The sequence below is a fragment of the Onychomys torridus genome, chromosome 12 (assembly GCF_903995425.1).
Source record: "Onychomys torridus chromosome 12, mOncTor1.1, whole genome shotgun sequence".
Taxonomy (NCBI): domain Eukaryota; kingdom Metazoa; phylum Chordata; class Mammalia; order Rodentia; family Cricetidae; genus Onychomys; species Onychomys torridus.
In genome coordinates, this window is record NC_050454.1 from 1,943,813 (window position 1) to 1,963,864 (window position 20,052).

Below are 20,052 nucleotides of genomic sequence, written 5' to 3' on the forward strand. Positions count from 1 at the left end.
ATACAAAGTGCGTGTTCTCTGCCTGGAAATAACGCTTATTACTTATCTTTCATATTGTCGCTCGGGTGATGTTTCCTTAGACCTAATGCTAGCTTCGAAAATCTAGGTTCTTTCTCGGCAGGAATGCTTGTTACCCCTCGCTGTGAGCTTGAAACCTACCTCCACCGCTCACATGGCTCCAGGATAACAAGCTTCTCTGCCCTAGCCATTCTTTGACACATCGTGGGTGTCCAAAAGTATTTATTGAACAAATTATCACATCTGAATGCACGAATAAATAAACCCTTGAGAAGCCCTGGGAGCGGACTCTGCGGGTGTGGGTAAACCCCACCCCCAGCTCTTTCCCTACTCGCTAAGGCCTAGCCTGGGTCTGGACGTGCCTGGGAGAAAAAAGCCACTTGACAGAGTCCCAGGGGTCTGCTAGCCACAGGAGGGCGCCCCCAGCTCGTTCTATCTGGTTATCACCTCGAGCTGGTTACTAATCGCCAATGGAAGAAAAGGGGCGGGATTATCCCGCTGACGGACAGTGTGGCTCCGCCCTATCTAATTCATCTTTTCCTTAGCTCCTCCTGCTCCAGGCCCCAAGACACCGAGGGTGGGCTCGGAGGAAGAGCGGCCAACTGAACTCCAGCAGAGTGCTCTCGCAGCAGAACCAACTGGCTGGGCGGTCTGTGAGTGGGCGGTCGGCCTCTGGGGGCGTGGCCGGGGCGTTGACGGGCAGGCCGGTAGCCCCGCCCCTCTCGCCCAGAGCGGCCGCTCCAACGCGAGGACCAGCAGAAGTGAGTACGTGAGCGGCGCAGCCAGATCCCGGCGCCTACCTCGGACGGCGCGCGCACCCGGAGCCCGGGATCCGAGCTCGGCCCGCCGTGGACTGTACCCCGAGAACCGCGACCACCCGCGCCCTCTGCCTCCCGAGTCCTCCGGCGTCGATTCACGCAGCGCCCCGGATCCTCCTGGACCGGTCCGTCCAGATTCCCGCGGGACCGACCTGCCGGCATCTCCCCGGAGCGCCGGCTTGGGCGACACCTCGGTTACGGAGCCGCCCGTCTGCTTTGCGCCCCCTCCCTGCCGGCATCTCTTGGACTGTGCGCCAGCCTTCTCCTCGGGCGCCCCCAGCCCCGCCGGCGCGGCCCGGCTCGGCCCCCCGAGCGCCCCGGGCTATGGCCCGAGCCCGCCCGCCGCCGGGGCTTCTGCCGCTGCTCGCTCGGCTGCTGCTGCCGCTGCTGCTGTCCGCCGGCTGCTGGGCGCTGGAAGGTGAGCGGCGTCGGGGTCCCGCGCGCTATCGGGGAGCCCCGCCGTGTGGGGGCCACGGGCTGAGCACCCGTCCGAGGAGGCTCTGGGCTCCAGCCGGCTCCGCAGCCCTCGTGGAGGGAACTGCTGGCAGCTGGGCTCAGCACCGACACCCGAAAGCCGCAGTTCGGCCGTGGGTTTTTGTGGGAATAGCCTACACTCCCAGCAGAGAAATGAGACCCTCGGGGTTTCGCACCTCTGGAAGGCGAGGAAATGTGGGCGACCCAGCCTACTAGGCGGGGGCTGCGGGACTGGGTGCTCGGGCGGGGTGGAGCGGGACTCCCCGGGCTGGGGGGCTCCGCTGGTTGGGAACCGGTTGGAGTTAACTGTGAGCGTGAGTGTGTGCGCCCGGCTTTGTCAGGGGGTAGCTGTGGGGGTGGAGAGGCGGGGGGCTGTCATTGTTTATGATTTCTCAAGTGCCAGCAACGCATGAGGTGTGTGTCTGTTGTACACCCTCTCGGACCCACCCCACCCCCACTGCTAGCAAGACCCTCGGAGGGCCTGGGTTTCCTTTGAACCTCACAAACGAGGGTTTGCCCGGGTAGCTCCTGAGCCGAGCGGCTACTAGTCATCTGCGGCGGGAAAAGGTCAGCCTTGTCTGTGGGTTCTGGGAAACCCTACTACTAAGACTGCTGCTGCTGCTGCTGTGAAAAGATTGAACTTGAACAAACAAACAGCCCGAGTGTTACTGGCCCAGACAAGAGAGCCCACACTTAGCCACTTGACATGACCCCACAGGGAACACCGGCACAGGTCACTAACACAGTCTAGAGGCACACACAGTCCCCTGGTGTTACAAAAACTGTGAGCCCTTTAAGTGAGGAGCGAAAACCTTCCTTAATGCGTAAAGCGGAGGTGGGGGGGAGCACAGAATTTGAGGGAAAATTAGTATGCAGGCAGTACTTAATGTCTGGTCTTGGACAATCTAGACACTTTCTTAGTTGAGGAACAAAAACATGAACCTATGTAATATGGTTCCTGGCTTAAATTCACAGTGTAAACTTAAAAGGTTGGAAGAAAAAAAAGTCGCTAAAACAGTTCATAGAGGTTTCTGGTGCTTTGGAATTTCCTCCAGTGGGGAAATTGTCCCTATTATTTTGGAGCCCACAGTGCTGACAGATTTATCCACCTGGGTGGACACATGCAAATTTAGACAGATACACCGAGGTTACACCCACACTCACACACACTCACCCACATGTGTGTGATAGGATCTCAGGCGTGAGAAACCAGTGTGGGGCTTTGTTGTTGACTGCCTTGAGGGTGTGAGCCAGGGAGCCTATTGAGTTCCCAGGTCTGTGACGGTCTTAGCTCAGGAGAGACAACACAGACCTGCACTCTGGGACATGCACTTAGCAGAGCTGTGTGTCACCTGTCCCCTTTTGTGGAGTGTGGTAGGTAGTGGTGCCGAGAGTGGGCTGTGTGGGGAAGTGTGGTTTGGGGAAGATGAGCCAAGGCCCTGAGGAGGCCCTTCCCTTCCTTCTTTTCCTCCCTCACGATCCTGGTCTCCAGGTCTTCTGGGCCAAGGAGTGGCTGAGAGGCCCTTGTGATCAGCTGTGAATGAGGGTCAGAGCTAGTGCCAGGCTGAGGGACGCTAGGCCAGTGAGGGTGCCCCTGGAAAGTGGCGGGGCCTACAAGTGTGGCTTTCATCATTGACTTCATTTTTGCAACACCTCAGATCCTGTGTAAGACAGAAGAAAAGAGACAGAGGTGCTGAGCAGAGCCAACCCTTAACATCCACCTGCTTTTCCATGCCTGCTCTCCATGGAAATGGTACCAACCAGATTGAATTGTTACTATGTGTAAAGGGCTTAGCACAGCTGTTGCTACTCAAGGATTTGCTGTTGTTATTACTATTACTACTACCCCAGGGTCTGCTCTTAGGGGAGCAGTGTCCTTACCCTGCTGGAGGGGCTGAAAGGGAGGCAAGATGAGGGAGCAAAGCTGGACTGGAAAGCTGGGGCATATCTCCCTACAGCTCCGAGGAGGAAAGAGATGGAGAGCAGAGTCCTGCCTACATGCCAGCTGTCTTCTAGGGCTTGAAGTGTGTGATGGGTGGACTTCCAGGTCCTGGAGACTGTGTCCACCGAGCAGGGCCTATACTGATGATCCATCACCAGCCCCCAAACTTGTCAGGGGGTTGCCCTTGTGTTTTGGCTCTCGACAACAGCGTCATTGCATGTAGACTCGGGGTCTCTGAGCTGTGGGTGCTGCCCATGGTGTACCCACAAGTTGCATGCTGCCTGACGCCTGGTTCCTATTCATTCTCTGCACACATGGAGTTTACCGAGATCCCAGGATCTCATTTAGTTTTCCATTTGGATGTTACTAGTCCCTTTTTAGTTGAAAAATCACCACTCCCCGATCCCTGCCCTTTGGCCACCTCACACTCACATGCAGGTGTGTGTGCTCATACGCATACACATACACACAGAAATTGCCCTGGGATCTAGGAGGTCACCTCACCACTCACTTTGCCTTTAAGGGCTTCTCTCTGGTTCCCTGTAGCCCAGATCGTTCTTCCAGTCAGGACTGTGAATAAGTGGGAGAGGGTTGTTCAGTGGGGTGAAACTAGCTAAGAATGGGGCCTTGGATGAGGCATGGTGTCCAGCCACAGGTCAGTTGTATGTATTTGAGAAAGTCCCAGCTGGGAGTAAGCCTTTCTTCGAAAAGAGAAAGAGTTCCAGCTTGTAGGGGGTGGGGTGGGGACATCCCACTTAGCCATGCTGGTTAAGTCCTCACTGCGGAGGAGCCTGGCCCTGGGGAAGAAGCTGCAGCAAGCCTCCGTCCTCTGAGGTTAGCCTGTGTGACCCTGAGAATGTGGGAACTGCCAGGGGTCACGGCCCAGGATTATCATGGATCGCTCGCTACCTCTTTCTCTTGTCTCTGGTATTTCTCCACCCACCCACCCCCGACCCCTACCCCCACCCCCAATTCTCCTTCGTCACCAGAGCTTCCGATCTGAGGAGAGACAGCAGCAGGCATCTAGGAGAGCCAATTTGTTTCTGGCCGCCCTCCTCTCAGCCAGGGCTGCCACCGCTGCCGCTTTAGCCCAGGCAGCTGAGAGCTAAAGCCTAGGTTGTTGTGGGCAAGGCCTCCGCCACTAGCCTTCCACTAATCAAACAGCAGAAGAGGCTGAATCACCAGGCCTGCATAGTTTGAAAATTGTAGACCTGCCTGTTGTGCTGAGTCAAACTGGTTTGTCAGGCTTGGGCAGGGGGGGGGGGGGGTGGCAGCTGGGTACCTGATGGGGTGGGAGTGGCCCCTTGGCCCAAGGGCTATGCTAAGGCCAAGTCTCCCATGGCCTCCTGCCTCCGCTCCTGGTCCGGCCACTGGACCAGCATCCAGGGAAGGGATGGAGACCTCATGCCAGGGCCAGCTGTCTATGGTGCAGCCTGGCTGGCAGAGCCAGGGTGGGAACACTGAGGCCCTTGGGCTCCCTGCCCTGTGCTTTCCCCTCCCTTTCAGGTTTATTTAATTATAAATCCCCATGATCTGAGGGAAAGAATGAAAACATAGTGTGTTCTCTGCTAGGAGATGCTCCCTCCCCACCAGCCCTGATGTGGGCACCAAGGGGCTATAGCTAAGGATGGGCCAGTGGCCCTGGGGAAGCCAAGCAACCCAAAACAAAGCAAAAAGTGAAACAGTACAACCCCCCACTACAACTACCTGCATCAGTCCGTCCGTGTGCACACACACACCCCCTCAGAGCTTAGGGCAGGATTCCCCAAACTCCTTCCCTGTCAGGCCCTCCGGGCCACTGCGTGCACACAGACAAACACATGACTGGAATAAGAAACAGGAAACCGTGCTTGGGAGCAAGGTAGGGACTCTGTGGGGACAAGGACAGCAGGGGTAGTTTTCTCTGAGCTGCCACAGACAAGACTTCAGGGCACTCCTTTCTGCCCGGACCCTGTCCTCCTGTGCCCACCCCACCCCCTGCTTCCCGAGCTTGGAAATAGGACCTTCCCTACCACCTCAGTCTGGGTTTAGGCCAAAGGCTCCTCGGTTCTGTCTCCTTTCTTGTTTACTGGTTCCTGGGCCCTCTGCGGCACCTCTGTTCCAGGGTGGACTATTCTGAGTGACTCGGAACCTGGAGGTGCTGGTGGGGTCTGGCAACTCCATAAAGCTGAATGGGCCCAGCCCTTCACCAGGGCAGGCAGCAAGGCTCTCTCGGCCTGTGCTCTTGCACTACTGTGAGACCCTCAGAGGCAGGCCAGGGCGTCCAGAAGATCCCCATCGTGCCAGCTCTCCAAATTAAGAGCTCTCCCGAGCCAAACTGCTGAGTGCTGCTTCCCTCGAGGCTCAGTACCCTCCACACACTGCCATTTTGCTGCCAGGGAAGTGGTGTGCTGCTTAGGCAGGGGCTGTACCTGGGAGGCCGCACCCAGCCACACCCAGAATCCTCTCAATGCCCCTGCCCCACCCCCTACCTTGTGACCTGACTGACAGCGCTCCTGCTTTAGCTAGGACAACAGGAAGCAGAGCTGGGGTTGCCCTGCCTCTGTGAGAGGCAGGGTGAGAGGTAGCGCCTTCTCCCAGCTCTTCCTTCACTCTGCTCCAGACACCCAAAGAAGAGCATGCTTGCGGTGTGTGTCTGCTGTATGTAGAACCGCCAGGTTGTTACACTAACTTCAGTGACTGGTGCTTGTTTGGACACAGTTTCTCTGTGTAGCCCTGACTGTCCTGGAATTCCCTCTGTAGACCATGCTGGCCTCCAACTCTTAGGGATCTGTCTTCCTGCCTCTGCTTCCCGAGTGCTGGGGTTAAGAGTGTGTGCCACCACCGCCCGGCTAATGATTGATTCTTGTATCGAATTTCCGTGCTCCTTCGTGGGACGGTAGTGTGTTTCCCATGTGACTGTGTCAGAGCAAGGAAACCAGTACTTGTGTTGGTGCTTCATATGCAGGACTGTGTGTGCCTTGTAGCTGTGGAGTGGGGTGTCTTGTAGCTGTGGAGTGGGGTGTCTTGTAGCTGTGGAGTGGGGTGTCTTGTAGCTGTGGAGTGGGGTGTCTTGTAGCTGTGGAGTGGGGTGTCTTGTAGCTGTGGAGTGGGGTGTCTTGTGAAGAGGATAAACTGTTGGATTGGGCGTGCCTGTCCTTAGAAAGGCTGTGTGGCTGAGGGTGGTTCTGTCTAGAGCAAGCTGGTTCTGTGTGTAAGAAAGATTTGCTGTATGTGGATATCTAAGGAGACTAATCTGTTTGTGCCATAAGCATCTGTGTCTGAAAAAGACAGACTAGCTGTGGGGTGTGTGTGTGTGTGTGTGTGTGTGTGTGTGTGTGTGTGTTGCGGGTGGCTGTGGCTCTGTGTGTGGTTGTCCACCATATGTGTTGCCTTGCCCTTCTCTGGGCCCAGTAGTGGGAAACGAGTCAAGCCACTGAGAACTGGCTTGTGCAAACTGCTGTGTTTGTCCACAGGTGAGAGCCACAGAGTTGCTGCCACAACTGACCGTGGCCTTGTGGAACACTGAAAGGGTGTTGCATCAAAGCCCCCGTTGCAGATCATCGGCTTCCCGGTGACTTTTAAGGGCAATATGAGCCCTGTGTCTGGGGGTGGCCCTCCTGTCCTAGCTCCCTCCACAGCCACCTGGTGGGGAGTGGGCACGGTGTGGACGCTGCAGCTAGGAGTGTTTGGAGGTTGCTCACGTTGCTCTTTTGTTCCTAGCCTCTGTGTCTTCACAGCAGAGAAAAGGTCTCCCTCCCGGTACCTTGGGCAGATGGGTGCTATAATCCTCACTCAGTCCTTCTGAGGCTGAGGCCGGGGCACTGGTACTCAGTCTGCCCTAGACCTCCCTGCGATGCTTGGGGCCGACTGCAAGGAACAAGCCCCTCCTCTCCCCAGAGAAGTAGGGAAACCAGAGCGGCCGCCTCCTCCCCACCGGGGTGACCGGAGCCCGAGCCCTTCCTCAGGCGCACAGGCCTGGAAACCCAAGTCCTCTCCTCATTAATGGGAAAAATGTGCCGAGATTGAGCGATGGCCAAAGGCTGATCCCCTCCCTCCCTCTCCAGAAATTAAACAGAAATGAAGAGCCTCCCTCCCTCCCTCCCTCCCTCCTCCTGCGCCCGCCCCCAACCCTCCCCTCTCTCCTCCCCCTCCCCTCCTCCCGGAGCCAGCGCTGGGCTTGTTTTAAACTGTGGAGGAATCTGGCTGGAGGGGGAGGGGGCTGAATATTTGGGTTTAAACAGTTCCAGATGGGTTTGGCACAGGCTGAGCAGAAGGAAGTGAGGGAGAGGGAGGAGGGAGGCAGCGCGCGGGAGCAGTGGGAGCCCTTGCCTGCTCCGGCGGGCGGGCAGCGGCGGGCGGCGGCGGGCAGACAAGCAGGCGGACTGGCCGGCTGGTTGGCTGGGGGAGGGGGTGTGCTTGGCTCTGTTCGGATCGACTGCTCCCAGGGACAAGAGTATTCCAGGCTGCCGGCTGGGGAAGAGACCACTTGGCATCTCCTTCTCTGTGGATGTCTCTTTGGGCCTCCTTGTCTCTTCATCTTAACATGTTGTAGTCCGCTGCCCAGCATCCCTGCTGTCTGGGCCCAGCCTGCCAGAGTCCCTTCAGCTTGGCCCATCTTCTGCCCCAGCTAAGCCCCTGCTCTGCCTTCCTATCTCTGGGCCCCTGCTTTCGCCCATCTCTGCTTCCTCGAAGGACCACCTGCCAGATGTGTGTCTGTTGTTCTGTCTGCGGCGGGAAGCTGGGATAGCTTGCCACGTAAAGACCACCAGCTGTGTAGCCCTAGAGCCTGCCGGTGCTGCCCATCCACTGGGTTCTCTGTTGGCTTCTGCAGGAACATGTGGGGTTCAGATCTTCCAGGAACCCTCAGCTACCCCACCAAGGATGTGGCAGGACAGCCTCTCAAAGTTCTGGGCCAGCCCTGCCCATCAAGCCCGAAGTTGAGGGGGTGGGGGGATCCCTTCCCTTCCTGGTATTATGCTAAGTCTGATCTTGGAATCAGTTCAGCCAAAGCTCAAAACTGGGCTTCAGGTGTGCAAGTTCCTGTCTGGAACATTCAGGTGCGCCTACCATGACTGAGCAAGCCAACCTGACCAGAAACACTGATTCAGAGCAGAGAGGGTCTGGCCCTGACACACGGAGGAAGGCACCTCTCCTGACTTGGAGATCCAAGAAAGGTTTCCTGGAGGCAGAAGTTTGGCTGAGACACACAGCCCTTTTCCAAGCTTTGTTTGTTTGTTTGTTAGTTAGTTAGTTTGTTTGTTTTTGAGACAGAGTCTCACCATGTACCCTAGACTAAGCTGAAACTCCTCATTCTCCTAGCCTCAATCCCTTGGTGCCAGGATTACAAGCATGTGCCTCCATGCCTGGCTCTCTGGTCCCTTCAGAGGAGTTTGCTCCTGAATCAGCTGGACCTAGACCTCAGCCATCTTCAGCCCCTGCCCCAGGTCCTAACAGTTTTACCAGAATGTACTGGCTCTATTTTGGCATCAGTCTTCTGAAGAGAGCCATGGTTTCTCCGTGGATTTCATGACGCTTTGAACTAAGTTCTGGACATCAGTGGTCCTTTTACCTCAAAGAGCACCCTTGCTTCAGCCCCCACAGGTGGCTGGCTGGGAGGCTGGGCGCAGGCCCCAGCCTGCCACCGACCGCTCTTCCCTTCCCCAGGGCAGTGTGTGTGTGAGGCAGGGCCTTTGTGCTGGGAATGGAGTCAGGGGAGGCCCAGGCTGCAGGGTCTGAAGCCCACAGCCCTTTGTTCCCGGATAAAGGCCCTGCTGGCCCCTTTGTGTGGAGATTAGCCGAGCCTGAGGTGTGTGAGCCAGGCTTTGCTCCAGCCTCGTTAACCCAGGCCCAGGGTCAGAGGCTGACATCTACCCCTAGCCAGCCAGACCGACACCTTTGGAGTTGTGACACCTACCTCTGGGGATGACTTCAGGATCTCCTCTGGAGAAAGAGAATGGTCTTCGGAGACTTGGGACAGGTTGTGCCTGATGGGAACTGGTTTCTGACATCCTTTCCTGAGTGACTTCCTCCTTCTGACCAGGTTGGCCTCTGACCTTTTCCTTCTGCTGTTTCCCCAGAGACCCTCATGGACACGAAATGGGTGACATCTGAGCTGGCATGGACGTCTCACCCAGAAAGTGGGGTAAGACTTCCCCGTCTTCTCTCCCTCCCAGGGCCGGATGTGGGCTGCCTCTGTCTGTCCTGCCCTCTGGCATTCCCATCCCCTTCCGTTTGTCACCTCCATGGCCTCGTCCTCTTAGTGTGTGGATGTCTGTGTGTCTCATTCTTCTGTCTGTTGGTCCATCTTTATCTTATCACCCTGACCTGGTGGTCCTTCCAAATCCGTCCAGACCGTCCTCTTCCTTCCTGGGTCCCCGAAAGAGCACTGGCGCAGGATGCAGGAGGCAAAGCCGAGCGTGGTGGCACATGCCCCTAAGCACAGAGTCAGGTGGATCTCTGAGTTCTATGACAGCATGGTCTACAGAGTGAATTCCAGGACAGCCAGGGCTACATAGTGAGAAGTTGTCTTTAAAAAGAATAACCAGGCGGTGGTGGCGCACGCCTTTAATTCCAGCACTCGGGAGGCAGAGACAGGTGGATCTCTGTGAGTTCAAGGCCAGCCTGGTGTACAGAGCGAGTTCCAGGACAGCTACACAGAGAAACTCTATCTCAAAAAACCAAAAAAAAAAAAAAAGAGAGAGAGAGAAAGAAAGAAAAGACAAAAAAAAGAACCAAGAAGCCTGGGGTCCAGATCTCTACCACACTGTGTACCTTTGAGCAGGGCAATTGACTTTTCTGGGCCTCTATTTCTTGATTGTTAAATTCCTACCATTCTGATATTTCTCAGCTGTTGGAATTAACATCCCTTCGTGGCTAGGCTGAGCCCTGGGGCCCTCGGTACCGGCTCTCTCTGCAGTCAACAGGCCAGCTGTGATTTGAGTTGGTCTGTCTCTGCAATAAGCCTTGGATCTCTTGTGGAAGTTTTGTGACGGTAAAACCGTCGGTAGTGTTGACAGCCGTGTTCACCAAATGCTTCCTCTCTGTCAGGCAAGACTAGCCAAGTTGCACTGTTCAGTCCCTCCCAACCTCATTTAATTCCAGTCAGCCCCACTGTACAGGTGATGAAACTGAGGCCCTAAGATCACACAAATAGGAGTTCCCAAGGTCTCAGCCCTGTTCTGGGTGTTCTCAGGTATGCTGTTCTGTATTCCTTAGGTATGCTGATTATCCCTTGGTTTCAGACCAAGAAACTGAGGCACAGAAAAAGGTTAAGTCACCCAGAAAGCTGGGTTTTGAACCTGTGTATGCGCGCTCAGGCACCCACCACAGAAGCTCCTCTGTGGGTAAATAAATGCAGCAGCCCCCAACACTCGGCAAATGGCTCATTCTCTTTTTCACTTGGTCCACACTCAGTGGGAAGAAGTGAGTGGTTACGATGAAGCCATGAACCCTATCCGAACGTATCAGGTGTGTAACGTGCGTGAGTCCAGCCAGAACAACTGGCTTCGCACCGGTTTTATCTGGCGGCGAGAAGTGCAGCGCGTCTACGTGGAGCTCAAGTTCACGGTGCGAGACTGCAACAGCATCCCCAACATCCCCGGCTCCTGCAAGGAGACCTTCAACCTCTTCTACTACGAGGCTGACAGCGACGTGGCGTCGGCCTCCTCTCCCTTCTGGATGGAGAACCCCTATGTGAAAGTGGACACCATCGCACCGGATGAGAGCTTCTCGCGGCTGGACGCCGGTCGCGTCAACACCAAGGTGCGCAGCTTCGGGCCGCTTTCCAAGGCTGGCTTCTACTTGGCCTTCCAGGACCAAGGTGCCTGCATGTCGCTCATCTCTGTGCGTGCCTTCTACAAGAAGTGTGCGTCCACCACCGCAGGCTTCGCGCTCTTCCCTGAGACCCTCACGGGCGCCGAGCCCACGTCGCTGGTCATTGCCCCCGGCACCTGCATCCCCAATGCCGTGGAGGTCTCCGTACCGCTCAAACTCTACTGCAATGGCGACGGGGAGTGGATGGTGCCCGTCGGTGCCTGCACCTGCGCCACCGGCCATGAGCCAGCCGCCAAGGAGTCCCAGTGCCGCGGTAAGTGGGGCCTGAGGAAGGAGCCGAGGGAAGCCTGACCACAGCCAGGCTTCCTATCTGACAGATAGGGTCTCAGGTGAGACTGCGGGGCAGGAGAGCGGGCAGCTGCTTGTTGTGAAATAAAGGTCATTCTACAAGGAGGGGCATGGGAAAGAAAAGGAGACCTGAGGAAGAGAAGTGGAGGATGTACCCCGTGATGGCGTGACAAGGCTCCACGTGGGGGAGAGGAGGAGCAAGAAGGATGGAGGTGTAAATGGAAAGAGACCTTGTGAATGCTTGATGAGTAAGGGCCTCGAACCTGGACAGACCCCCGAGGCTGCCAGGGGTGCCCTCTTGGTCCTGTCCCCAATGTACACTTCACTGTGGAGGTTCTAGAGGGGACTCTGCTGTGGGTATCCCTTCGCCTTAAGGATCCGTGTTTCCTGAGAGGCAGTGTGGATGGCACAGTAGTTGGAGGCCAAGTCCCTCTAGTCTCCAGGTGTCACCTCAACTGCTGTGTGAGCCTGTGCAAGTCAGTGAACCATGCTAACCTTGGCTTCCTCGTGCCAAAGGGGGCAGTAGCAGAGACTGTTTCCTAAGGTTGTAAATGGAGTGTGGAGGGAGACAAGTCCCTGTTCACAAGACAGGCGGAGACTTGCTGAGTCTCACCAGACACCGTGATGTCCTGGCTTCCAGTTGTAAAGTCCCCCGATGAGGTGTTCTCATTTAAGCCTTTACCTAGGCTAGCCTGTGTGAGTGATTCCAGTGTTCTCCCTCTTCTGCCAACAAGAACATGGAGTCTCAGGGTGGTTCTGTGGCGCTGACCTTCCAGCCAGGGAACGTGGGAGCTGGCATTAAATCCCCACCCAGAGCTGAAGTAGGGCAAGGTGTGAGGGTCTTCTCTCCTCTCTCTGCCCGCTTCTCCATGGGACTTGTAATGGTGCCTCCCGGAGTGGGAAATGGCTCTTATCGTCGCCCTCTGTGTGAGGGGGCTGGGCCATCAACCTGGCCTGCCTCGTGAGGCCCCTGTTTGGGGTTGCCCCCTCTGCTTCTCTTTAGGAACCTGCTGGAAACGTCCTCTTCCCCAGTGTAGAGAGCGGGTGGGGGTGATGAGCCTGACAGCCTGAAGAAGTTCTAACACTCTGCAGGTCCCTGGCAGGAAGTGCAGGCTGGTTCCCATAGCAACCAAGCTGGCCTGGCCTCTGCCCCCTCCCCCACTGGTTCAAAGAGCTAGGATGGAATATCACCTTCATGAGGGGAGATCAAACCCTAAAGGAGAGAACAGCCCCAGCTACAGGCTGGAAAAGCTTGGTGACCCCCTTCCAGAGGTCATCACGTGGATGGACTGACAGGTCACTTTAGCGTGGCCAGGACAGTCTCCAGTTATGCCCACTGTCCTATCAATCAACCCTTTCACTCGATAAATATTCTGATTTTTAATAATAAATATTATGGCCACCCTACACATGGGGGATGTGCAGAGCCCATACCACAGGGGCAGAATGTGGTTGGCAGAAGAGATGGGAAGGGATGTTCAGTCACTGGGCTTGGGACAGGTCCCCTGGGAGGCTCTGAGCCTTTGAACTCCAGGTGACCCCACCTTTCTTTCTGTTTTCTCACCTCCTGTTCTTGCCCCTGCCCAGCCCTCACCCTGCCCTGCTCCTTAGTGGGTGGGGCAGAGGTTAGCCAGGAGCTGTCGGCAGAGGAGGCCCTACCTCCTGGCTATGGCGGTAGTGTCCTTGAGGGTTCTCAAGAATTACTCTCTCCCAGAGTTTTGTTAGGGAAGGCTGGGGCATCTCAGCAGAGTACAGGGTGTGAGGCCCACTGGTGGTCTCTTCCCACCCCCTCCTCTTCCTCTTCTCTCTGCCCTGCCTCCACAAGCCAGACTGTCCAGGTGATGGGCTGACGTCTTGTAAGGCTCACGGTGGGGGAGGGGGAGTGGAGAGGAATCTGCTGACGTAGCAATTCTGTGGGGTAAAGGACCCTTTGTAGCCTAGCTGGAGTTGGGCAATAGAGGCATTGCCCCCATGGTCTGGGAGTCGGAGGGCTAAGACACAGACTGGGAAAGGCCAGGTTCTCTCAGAGGAGGGAAGGCGTGATGTCTGCAGAGAAGGGAGGTAATGTGTGCCGTCCTCTTTCCTCTTGCAGCCTGTCCCCCTGGGAGTTACAAGGCAAAGCAAGGAGAGGGACCCTGCCTCCCCTGTCCGCCCAACAGCCGAACCACCTCGCCAGCTGCCAGCATCTGCACCTGCCATAATAACTTCTATCGTGCGGACTCAGACTCTGCAGACAGCGCCTGCACCAGTGAGTGAGCTCCTCTGCTCTCCTTCTGCAGGGCTGTCCTCCCAGGGCCAGCCGTGAGATGACCCCTCCTTCTAGATGGGGGAAATGAAGCTTAGGGGTTAGATGATGCGCCGAGATGTCACTGAGGAGGTGATCGCTCTTGAACTCGAATCCGGCTCAGGGCTTGTCCCAGCTACCTGCATTTTAACAAGGCTCCACTAGCTGCTAGCAGGTGATGGCTAGGAGGCTGCCAGCTCGTGGCTCCTTAGTCTGGGCACTCTTCGGCTCAGCTGTAGTAAGAGGCTGTACAGCTTAGGGATGTGCTGGTCCCTGCTTTCTCTCCTTTGGTATACCAGATACTGTGCCAGGTGCAGTGGATATAAAAGAGCGTGAGATATCACTAAGGACCTTAACATCAAATTGTAGAAACAGATAATGACCAAGTAATGTGCTAAGTGCTGGGCCTAGGAATGATGTTCTGGGGTACAGGGGATGGAAAAGGCTTCTAGAAGGAGGTAACACTGCCGTGAGTCTTGAAGGGTGAACAGGAGTCCTGTCTCCCCAGTGAAGAAGTGCAGGACAACTCTTGTGCTTTTGTAAACAGTGGTAGAATCAAGTGCCCAAGGCAGAGCGGGCAGAAATGTGGTCCTGCTCCTCCAACTCGTTTCTCCTTATGTCCTCAAAGCCGTGCCATCTCCTCCCCGGGGTGTGATCTCCAATGTGAATGAGACCTCACTGATCCTTGAGTGGAGTGAGCCCCGGGACCTCGGTGGACGGGACGACCTCCTTTATAATGTTATCTGCAAGAAGTGCCATGGAAGCTCAGGCCCTGGGGGGCCCGCAACCTGTTCTCGCTGTGATGACAACGTGGAGTTTGAGCCTCGGCAGCTGGGCCTGACCGAGCGCCGGGTCCACATTAGCCACCTGCTGGCCCACACACGCTACACCTTTGAGGTTCAGGCAGTCAATGGTGTCTCTGGCAAAAGCCCTCTGCCACCCCGCTATGCAGCTGTGAATATCACCACCAACCAGGCTGGTGAGAAGGGGACAAAAGAGGGGAACCTGGGTCATCTTGCTCTAGATACAGAGGCTGAGGCACCTCCAGGGCTCTGTGGGAACTGATTTAGGAAGGCTGCCTGGGCCCACGAGTCCTTAGCGTCTTTTCTCTTCACCAGCCCCATCTGAAGTACCTACACTCCACCTGCACAGCAGCTCGGGGAGCAGCCTGACCCTGTCCTGGGCACCCCCAGAGCGGCCTAATGGAGTCATCTTGGACTATGAGATGAAGTACTTTGAGAAGGTAAGAATCTCAAGGAGCAGGAGGAGGCTTGGGGCGAAACCAGGACAAGACTACACCCAGAGAGTGTTAGCGGCCTTTGGGATCAGCACAGGGCAAGCCTGATGATGATGAGGGTCAGCTGGCTCTTTGACCTGCCTGAAGATGCCTCCCTCCATTCTCATGGCATTGCAGAGTAAAGGCATCGCCTCCACTGTAACCAGCCAGAAGAACTCCGTGCAGCTGGATGGGCTGCAGCCGGATGCCCGCTATGTCGTTCAGGTCCGGGCTCGCACAGTGGCAGGTTACGGACAGTATAGCCGCCCGGCTGAGTTTGAGACCACGGGTGAAAGAGGTAGACCCTATCCCACCGCGTGCCACCCCCTGCCCCAGCTCATCCTTCTCATCCCTTCGCTCACTGCCCATCCTTGATCTCCAGGCTCAGGTACCCAGCAGCTTCAAGAGCAGCTTCCCCTTATTGTGGGCTCCACGGTAGCCGGGTTCGTCTTCATGGTGGTGGTCGTGGTCATCGCTCTTGTCTGCCTCAGGTACTGGCAGGCCATGGCTGCCCCACAGACTGACTCAGGCTCCCCTGCAGCAGTATAGAGCTCCCTGGCTGCACTCATAAACTGTCCCCTTCCTTCACAGCCGCGGCCATCCTGGGCCCAGGCTTTCCTTGGCAGAGAAGGCCTATTCCAACCCACCTGTCTTCTTCTGTGCTGTTCCCTGTTCCCAGAGACTTCAGATATGACCACCAGCCGTGGGTTCCCACTCCCATAACCTTGCAGTGTCTGTGAGCTCCAGGGTCCCCTGAACAGGGAGAGCCATAGCCCTTGGCCTTAGGCCTTCTCCACTCTGCCCCTGCAGGAAGCAGCGCCATGGTCCTGATGCAGAGTACACGGAGAAGCTGCAACAATACAGTGAGTGTCACTCTGTCCCCAGTGTTCCTGGTGTCCTCTGTGTCCAGCTCCCTTCCTCTGACTGGCTGCTTCTAGCAGGGTGCCGTTTCCTGACCACCACCACCCTCATCCTAGGTCCCCTGAGCTCTCCCTTGCTGGCTAGCCCCAGAGTCTGAGGTGTAACCGCTGTCCCAAAGACAGTGAGTCCTGTAGGAACAAGCTGTCGCGTGCATGTGCACACAGGAAGCAATTAGGTGTTAATTCCTGTGGCAAAGGACAGTAAGAGTTCAGAGTGGAAGGCTTCCTGGAGGAAGTGGCTGGATGAGCTGGGTCTATGCGGGGGCGGGCGGGCAGAGGGCATTCCTGGCTCAAGGAGCCTCAGGAAGGAAGTGAAGGGTGCACAGTGCCCGGCTATGTGCCTGGCTGTGGGGGTAGTGAGATAACTGGACTGACAGCTGTGTGGATGCCAGGCTGAGAAGTGTGGCCAGCCCTTTGGAGGGTCCTAAACAGCAGACAGAGTTGGGACTTGACTCCACCGCAGCAGGTAATTGGGCAGGCTGTCAGTTGAGGAGGAAGACAGTGAAGGTATTGTTTCAGGACGCAGGGCAGCCGGGTGGGAAAAGAGCAGAGGCAGAGAGCCCAGCTGGGAGGCTATTGCAGTAGTGTTGAAGGCCTGGACAAGGCTGGGCAGTGGGGAGGAGTGAGGGGAGGATGACCTGGGGAGAAGTTTGAACGTGATGAGAGATGGCGGAGAAGGACAAGAAGAGGAATCCTGGGCGTCTAGCTCATGTGGTTCCTCAGCATTCTCGTGGGGGAGGAGCAGGATACAGGGCCCGGCTCCGAGGCTGGGGCCGGCTCAGCAAGAAGGCTGTCAAAAGTGCACCTGACGGGGCTGGACCGTGCCTATGAACTCTGCCTGTGGCGGGAAGTCCATGCTCCTGTGCCCACCTCTTTCCCCTCTAGTTGCTCCTGGCATGAAAGTTTACATTGACCCCTTCACCTATGAGGATCCCAATGAGGCTGTGCGAGAATTCGCCAAGGAGATCGATGTGTCCTGTGTCAAGATCGAGGAGGTGATTGGAGCTGGTGAGTAACCTGGAAGCAGCGGAGGAGATGGGCGAGCCGCTGGGAAGATCCCAGAAATGCGTGTGACCCATGGTGCCTGTGCTCTGCAGGGGAGTTTGGGGAAGTGTGCCGGGGTCGGCTGAAACTGCCTGGCCGTCGGGAAGTGTTTGTGGCCATCAAGACACTGAAGGTGGGATACACTGAGAGGCAGCGGCGGGACTTCCTAAGTGAAGCTTCCATCATGGGTCAGTTTGACCATCCCAATATAATCCGTCTAGAGGGTGTGGTCACCAAAAGCCGTCCAGTTATGATCCTCACTGAGTTCATGGAGAACTGCGCCTTGGACTCCTTCCTTCGGGTAAGAGCCGCTTCAATCCTCTTTGCCCAGACAGCCGGGTCAGGCCAGTTATCCATCAAGTCAGAGACCCCGTTCAAAGTGCACACATATTAAGAGGTAGCATGGTCTAGGAAAAGAGCTGACCTTCAAATGCCAGCTCTGCTCTTAACTGCCTGTGTGATCTCAATCCAGCAAATACTTACCTTTCCTAATCTCAGCTGCCTTGGTTATAAAATGAGGTTGGTAATGCATACCAGATTCTCAGAAGGACCACTGGGATGTTGTAGACAAGCTGCATGATGTAGTAGGTCAGCTAACAACTGTCCCTATTTAGCACATTCTGGACACAACTGCAAAGCATGTGCTCAGAGGGCTTAGAGAAAAATGGGCAGGCAAGCCAGGGGCCTGTGGGGAGGCAGCAGGCCCCATCTGAGCCTGCCTCTTGCCTCCAGCTCAATGATGGGCAGTTCACAGTCATCCAGTTGGTGGGCATGCTGCGGGGCATTGCTGCTGGCATGAAGTACTTGTCTGAGATGAACTATGTGCACCGTGACCTCGCTGCCCGTAACATCCTCGTCAACAGCAACCTGGTCTGCAAAGTGTCTGACTTCGGCCTCTCCCGCTTCCTGGAGGATGACCCCTCAGACCCCACCTACACCAGCTCCCTGGTACAGGAAGCAACTGGGAGGGACTGGAGGGAGGGGAGGGCCAGCCAGGCAGAGGCTCAAGCCTGGGGGTCAGCTTTGAGTTGCAAGGTGAAGGGCATATCCCTCCATCACCAGGGAGGGAAGATCCCTATCCGCTGGACCGCCCCAGAGGCCATAGCCTACCGGAAGTTCACCTCTGCCAGTGATGTCTGGAGCTATGGGATTGTCATGTGGGAGGTCATGAGCTATGGAGAACGACCCTACTGGGACATGAGTAACCAGGATGTGAGTAGAGCTGGGGGAGAGTGGTGGGTTGGTGGGAGTTGGCAGGGCATGGAGGGGTGCTCATTTCCAATTCCCTACCGGTATCCAGGTCATCAATGCTGTAGAGCAGGACTATCGGTTGCCACCCCCCATGGACTGCCCCACTGCCCTGCACCAGCTCATGCTGGACTGTTGGGTGCGGGACCGGAACCTCAGACCCAAGTTCTCCCAAATCGTCAACACACTAGACAAGCTTATCCGCAATGCTGCCAGCCTCAAGGTCATCGCCAGTGCCCCATCTGGGTCAGTGTCCCAACAACTCCTACAGACTGGCAACCTTAACCCCACTCCCCAGCTCCCTGGATGTATCCGGTCACTCTTTTTTGTTCACAGCATGTCCCAGCCCCTCCTGGACCGCACAGTCCCGGATTATACTACCTTCACCACGGTGGGGGACTGGCTAGACGCAATCAAGATGGGAAGGTATAAGGAGAGCTTTGTCAGTGCGGGGTTCTCATCCTTTGACCTGGTAGCCCAAATGACTGCAGAGTAAGTGTACCCCCAAGGGGCCGGGATTGGTTAGGAGCTCCGGCCGGCTCAGCCAGGGTAGCAGGCCACAGGGAAGGGACTGACTGCTGTGTTTGTATCTCTAGAGATCTGCTAAGGATTGGGGTCACTTTAGCGGGCCACCAGAAGAAGATCCTCAGCAGCATCCAGGACATGAGACTGCAGATGAGCCAGACGCTGCCTGTGCAGGTCTGACACTCAGCTCCGACGGGGGGGGAGGGAGTGTCCCCCCCACCCAGGACTGCACAAGGATTCTGACCAGCCCGCTGGACTTTTGGATGTCTGGCCTTTGGCTGTGGCCCAGAAGATGGAAGTTTTGGAGAGGACCCTTGCTGTGACTTCTCCAGGCCTGTGCTCCCTCCCAGGAAGTGTGCCCCAAACCTCTTCATATTGAAGATGGATTAGAAGAGGGGGTGATGACCCCTCCCCAGATGCCTCGGGGCCCAGGCCTTCCTGTTCTCCAGTGGGGAATCTTCACAACTCAGATTTGGCTGTGCTTCAGTAGTGGAGGTCCTGGTAGGGTTGGGTGGGGGTAAGCCTGGGTTACTCAGGCCCCAGCCCTGGCAGGGGTCTGCCCCCACCAGGTAAGCCGAGAGTATTCCCTCTCCCAGGAAGTGGAGGAGGGGACTCTGGCAACGGGAAGTATGGAGCCCCATCCTGAAGCCAGCTGGTACCTCCAGTTTGCACAGGGACTTGTTGGGGGCTGAGGGCCCTGCCCTACCCTTGCCCTTGGTGCTGTTGTAAAAGGGCGGGAGCAGGCTGAGGAGCAGCCCTCGCCTCCCAGAGACTGACTCACAGAGCCAGAGATGTGTGTGTGTACATGTGTGCGTGTGTGCGTGTGTGCGCGTGTGCGCGTGTGCGCGTGTGCGCGTGTGTGTGTGTGTGTGTGTGTGTGTGTGTGTGTTGTGCACATGCTTGCCTGCACAGAGAGCATGAGTGTGTACAAGCTTGGCCCTGTGCCCTATAGTGGGGTCCGCTGGGCAGACAGCGAAATAAAGGCAATAAGATGACTCTTGCCCCTTCTCATTCCTCCTCCCCAGTAGGACTCCTTGATTCCTCCTGTTACTAATCCCTGGCTGCTGGACCTCCTCAACTTCCTGGAGTCTCTTTTGTAGTTCAGCACCACCACTTTGAGAACGCAACAGACTTCTCAGAAGTGGTGCGTTAACCTGAGCAAACTGAGTTATTTGCTTCTAATGCTCCATCAAGGCAGACAGCCTCTTGAGTCTCCATGGTGTTCTGCAGGGGGGTCAGTTCCCTGGGTCCCCGACCAAGTATAAAAGGAGTCATTCACAAACAGAAAACCAGGCACGGCTCCCCTTCACTAAGCACTCAGTGTGGCCACGTTTCAGCTCAGTAACCCAGGCAGGAGGAGAGAGAGATGTTCAGTAGCTTAACCAGTCCCCAGCCAGCAG

At 56.4% G+C, this 20,052-nt stretch overlaps 1 protein-coding gene across 2 annotated transcripts; it reads left to right on the forward strand.

Annotated features, from left to right (window-relative positions):
- The first annotated feature begins 762 nt into the window (after positions 1-762).
- Ephb3 (EPH receptor B3) lies at positions 763-19,472 on the forward strand. Of its 2 annotated transcripts, XM_036204032.1 has the most exons (17): positions 763-1,254; positions 9,312-9,376; positions 10,648-11,320; positions 13,448-13,603; positions 14,268-14,618; positions 14,758-14,882; positions 15,054-15,213; positions 15,298-15,406; positions 15,726-15,778; positions 16,721-16,843; positions 16,933-17,180; positions 17,612-17,827; positions 17,942-18,091; positions 18,180-18,373; positions 18,464-18,619; positions 18,724-18,826; positions 19,003-19,472. In XM_036204032.1, exons 1-17 carry the CDS (start codon positions 1,161-1,163, stop codon positions 19,171-19,173), a joined length of 3,147 nt encoding a protein of 1,048 aa, XP_036059925.1. In that variant the 5' UTR covers positions 763-1,160; the 3' UTR covers positions 19,174-19,472. The 2 variants fall into 2 exon arrangements, with proteins under 2 accessions (XP_036059925.1, XP_036059924.1); XM_036204031.1 differs by having other exon boundaries at positions 18,724-19,039.
- The last annotated feature ends 580 nt before the right edge of the window (positions 19,473-20,052 follow it).

Excerpts from the sequence above, each read along its gene's own strand:
- Ephb3 (XM_036204032.1), top strand. The coding sequence starts at position 1,161 with ATGGCCCGAGCCCGCCCGCCGCCGGGGCTTCTGCCGCTGCTCGCTCGG. Across the intron at positions 11,321-13,447 it reads CAAGGAGTCCCAGTGCCGCG|CCTGTCCCCCTGGGAGTTAC; the intron begins GTAAGTGGGGCC and ends TTCCTCTTGCAG. Across the intron at positions 17,828-17,941 it reads CCACCTACACCAGCTCCCTG|GGAGGGAAGATCCCTATCCG; the intron begins GTACAGGAAGCA and ends CTCCATCACCAG.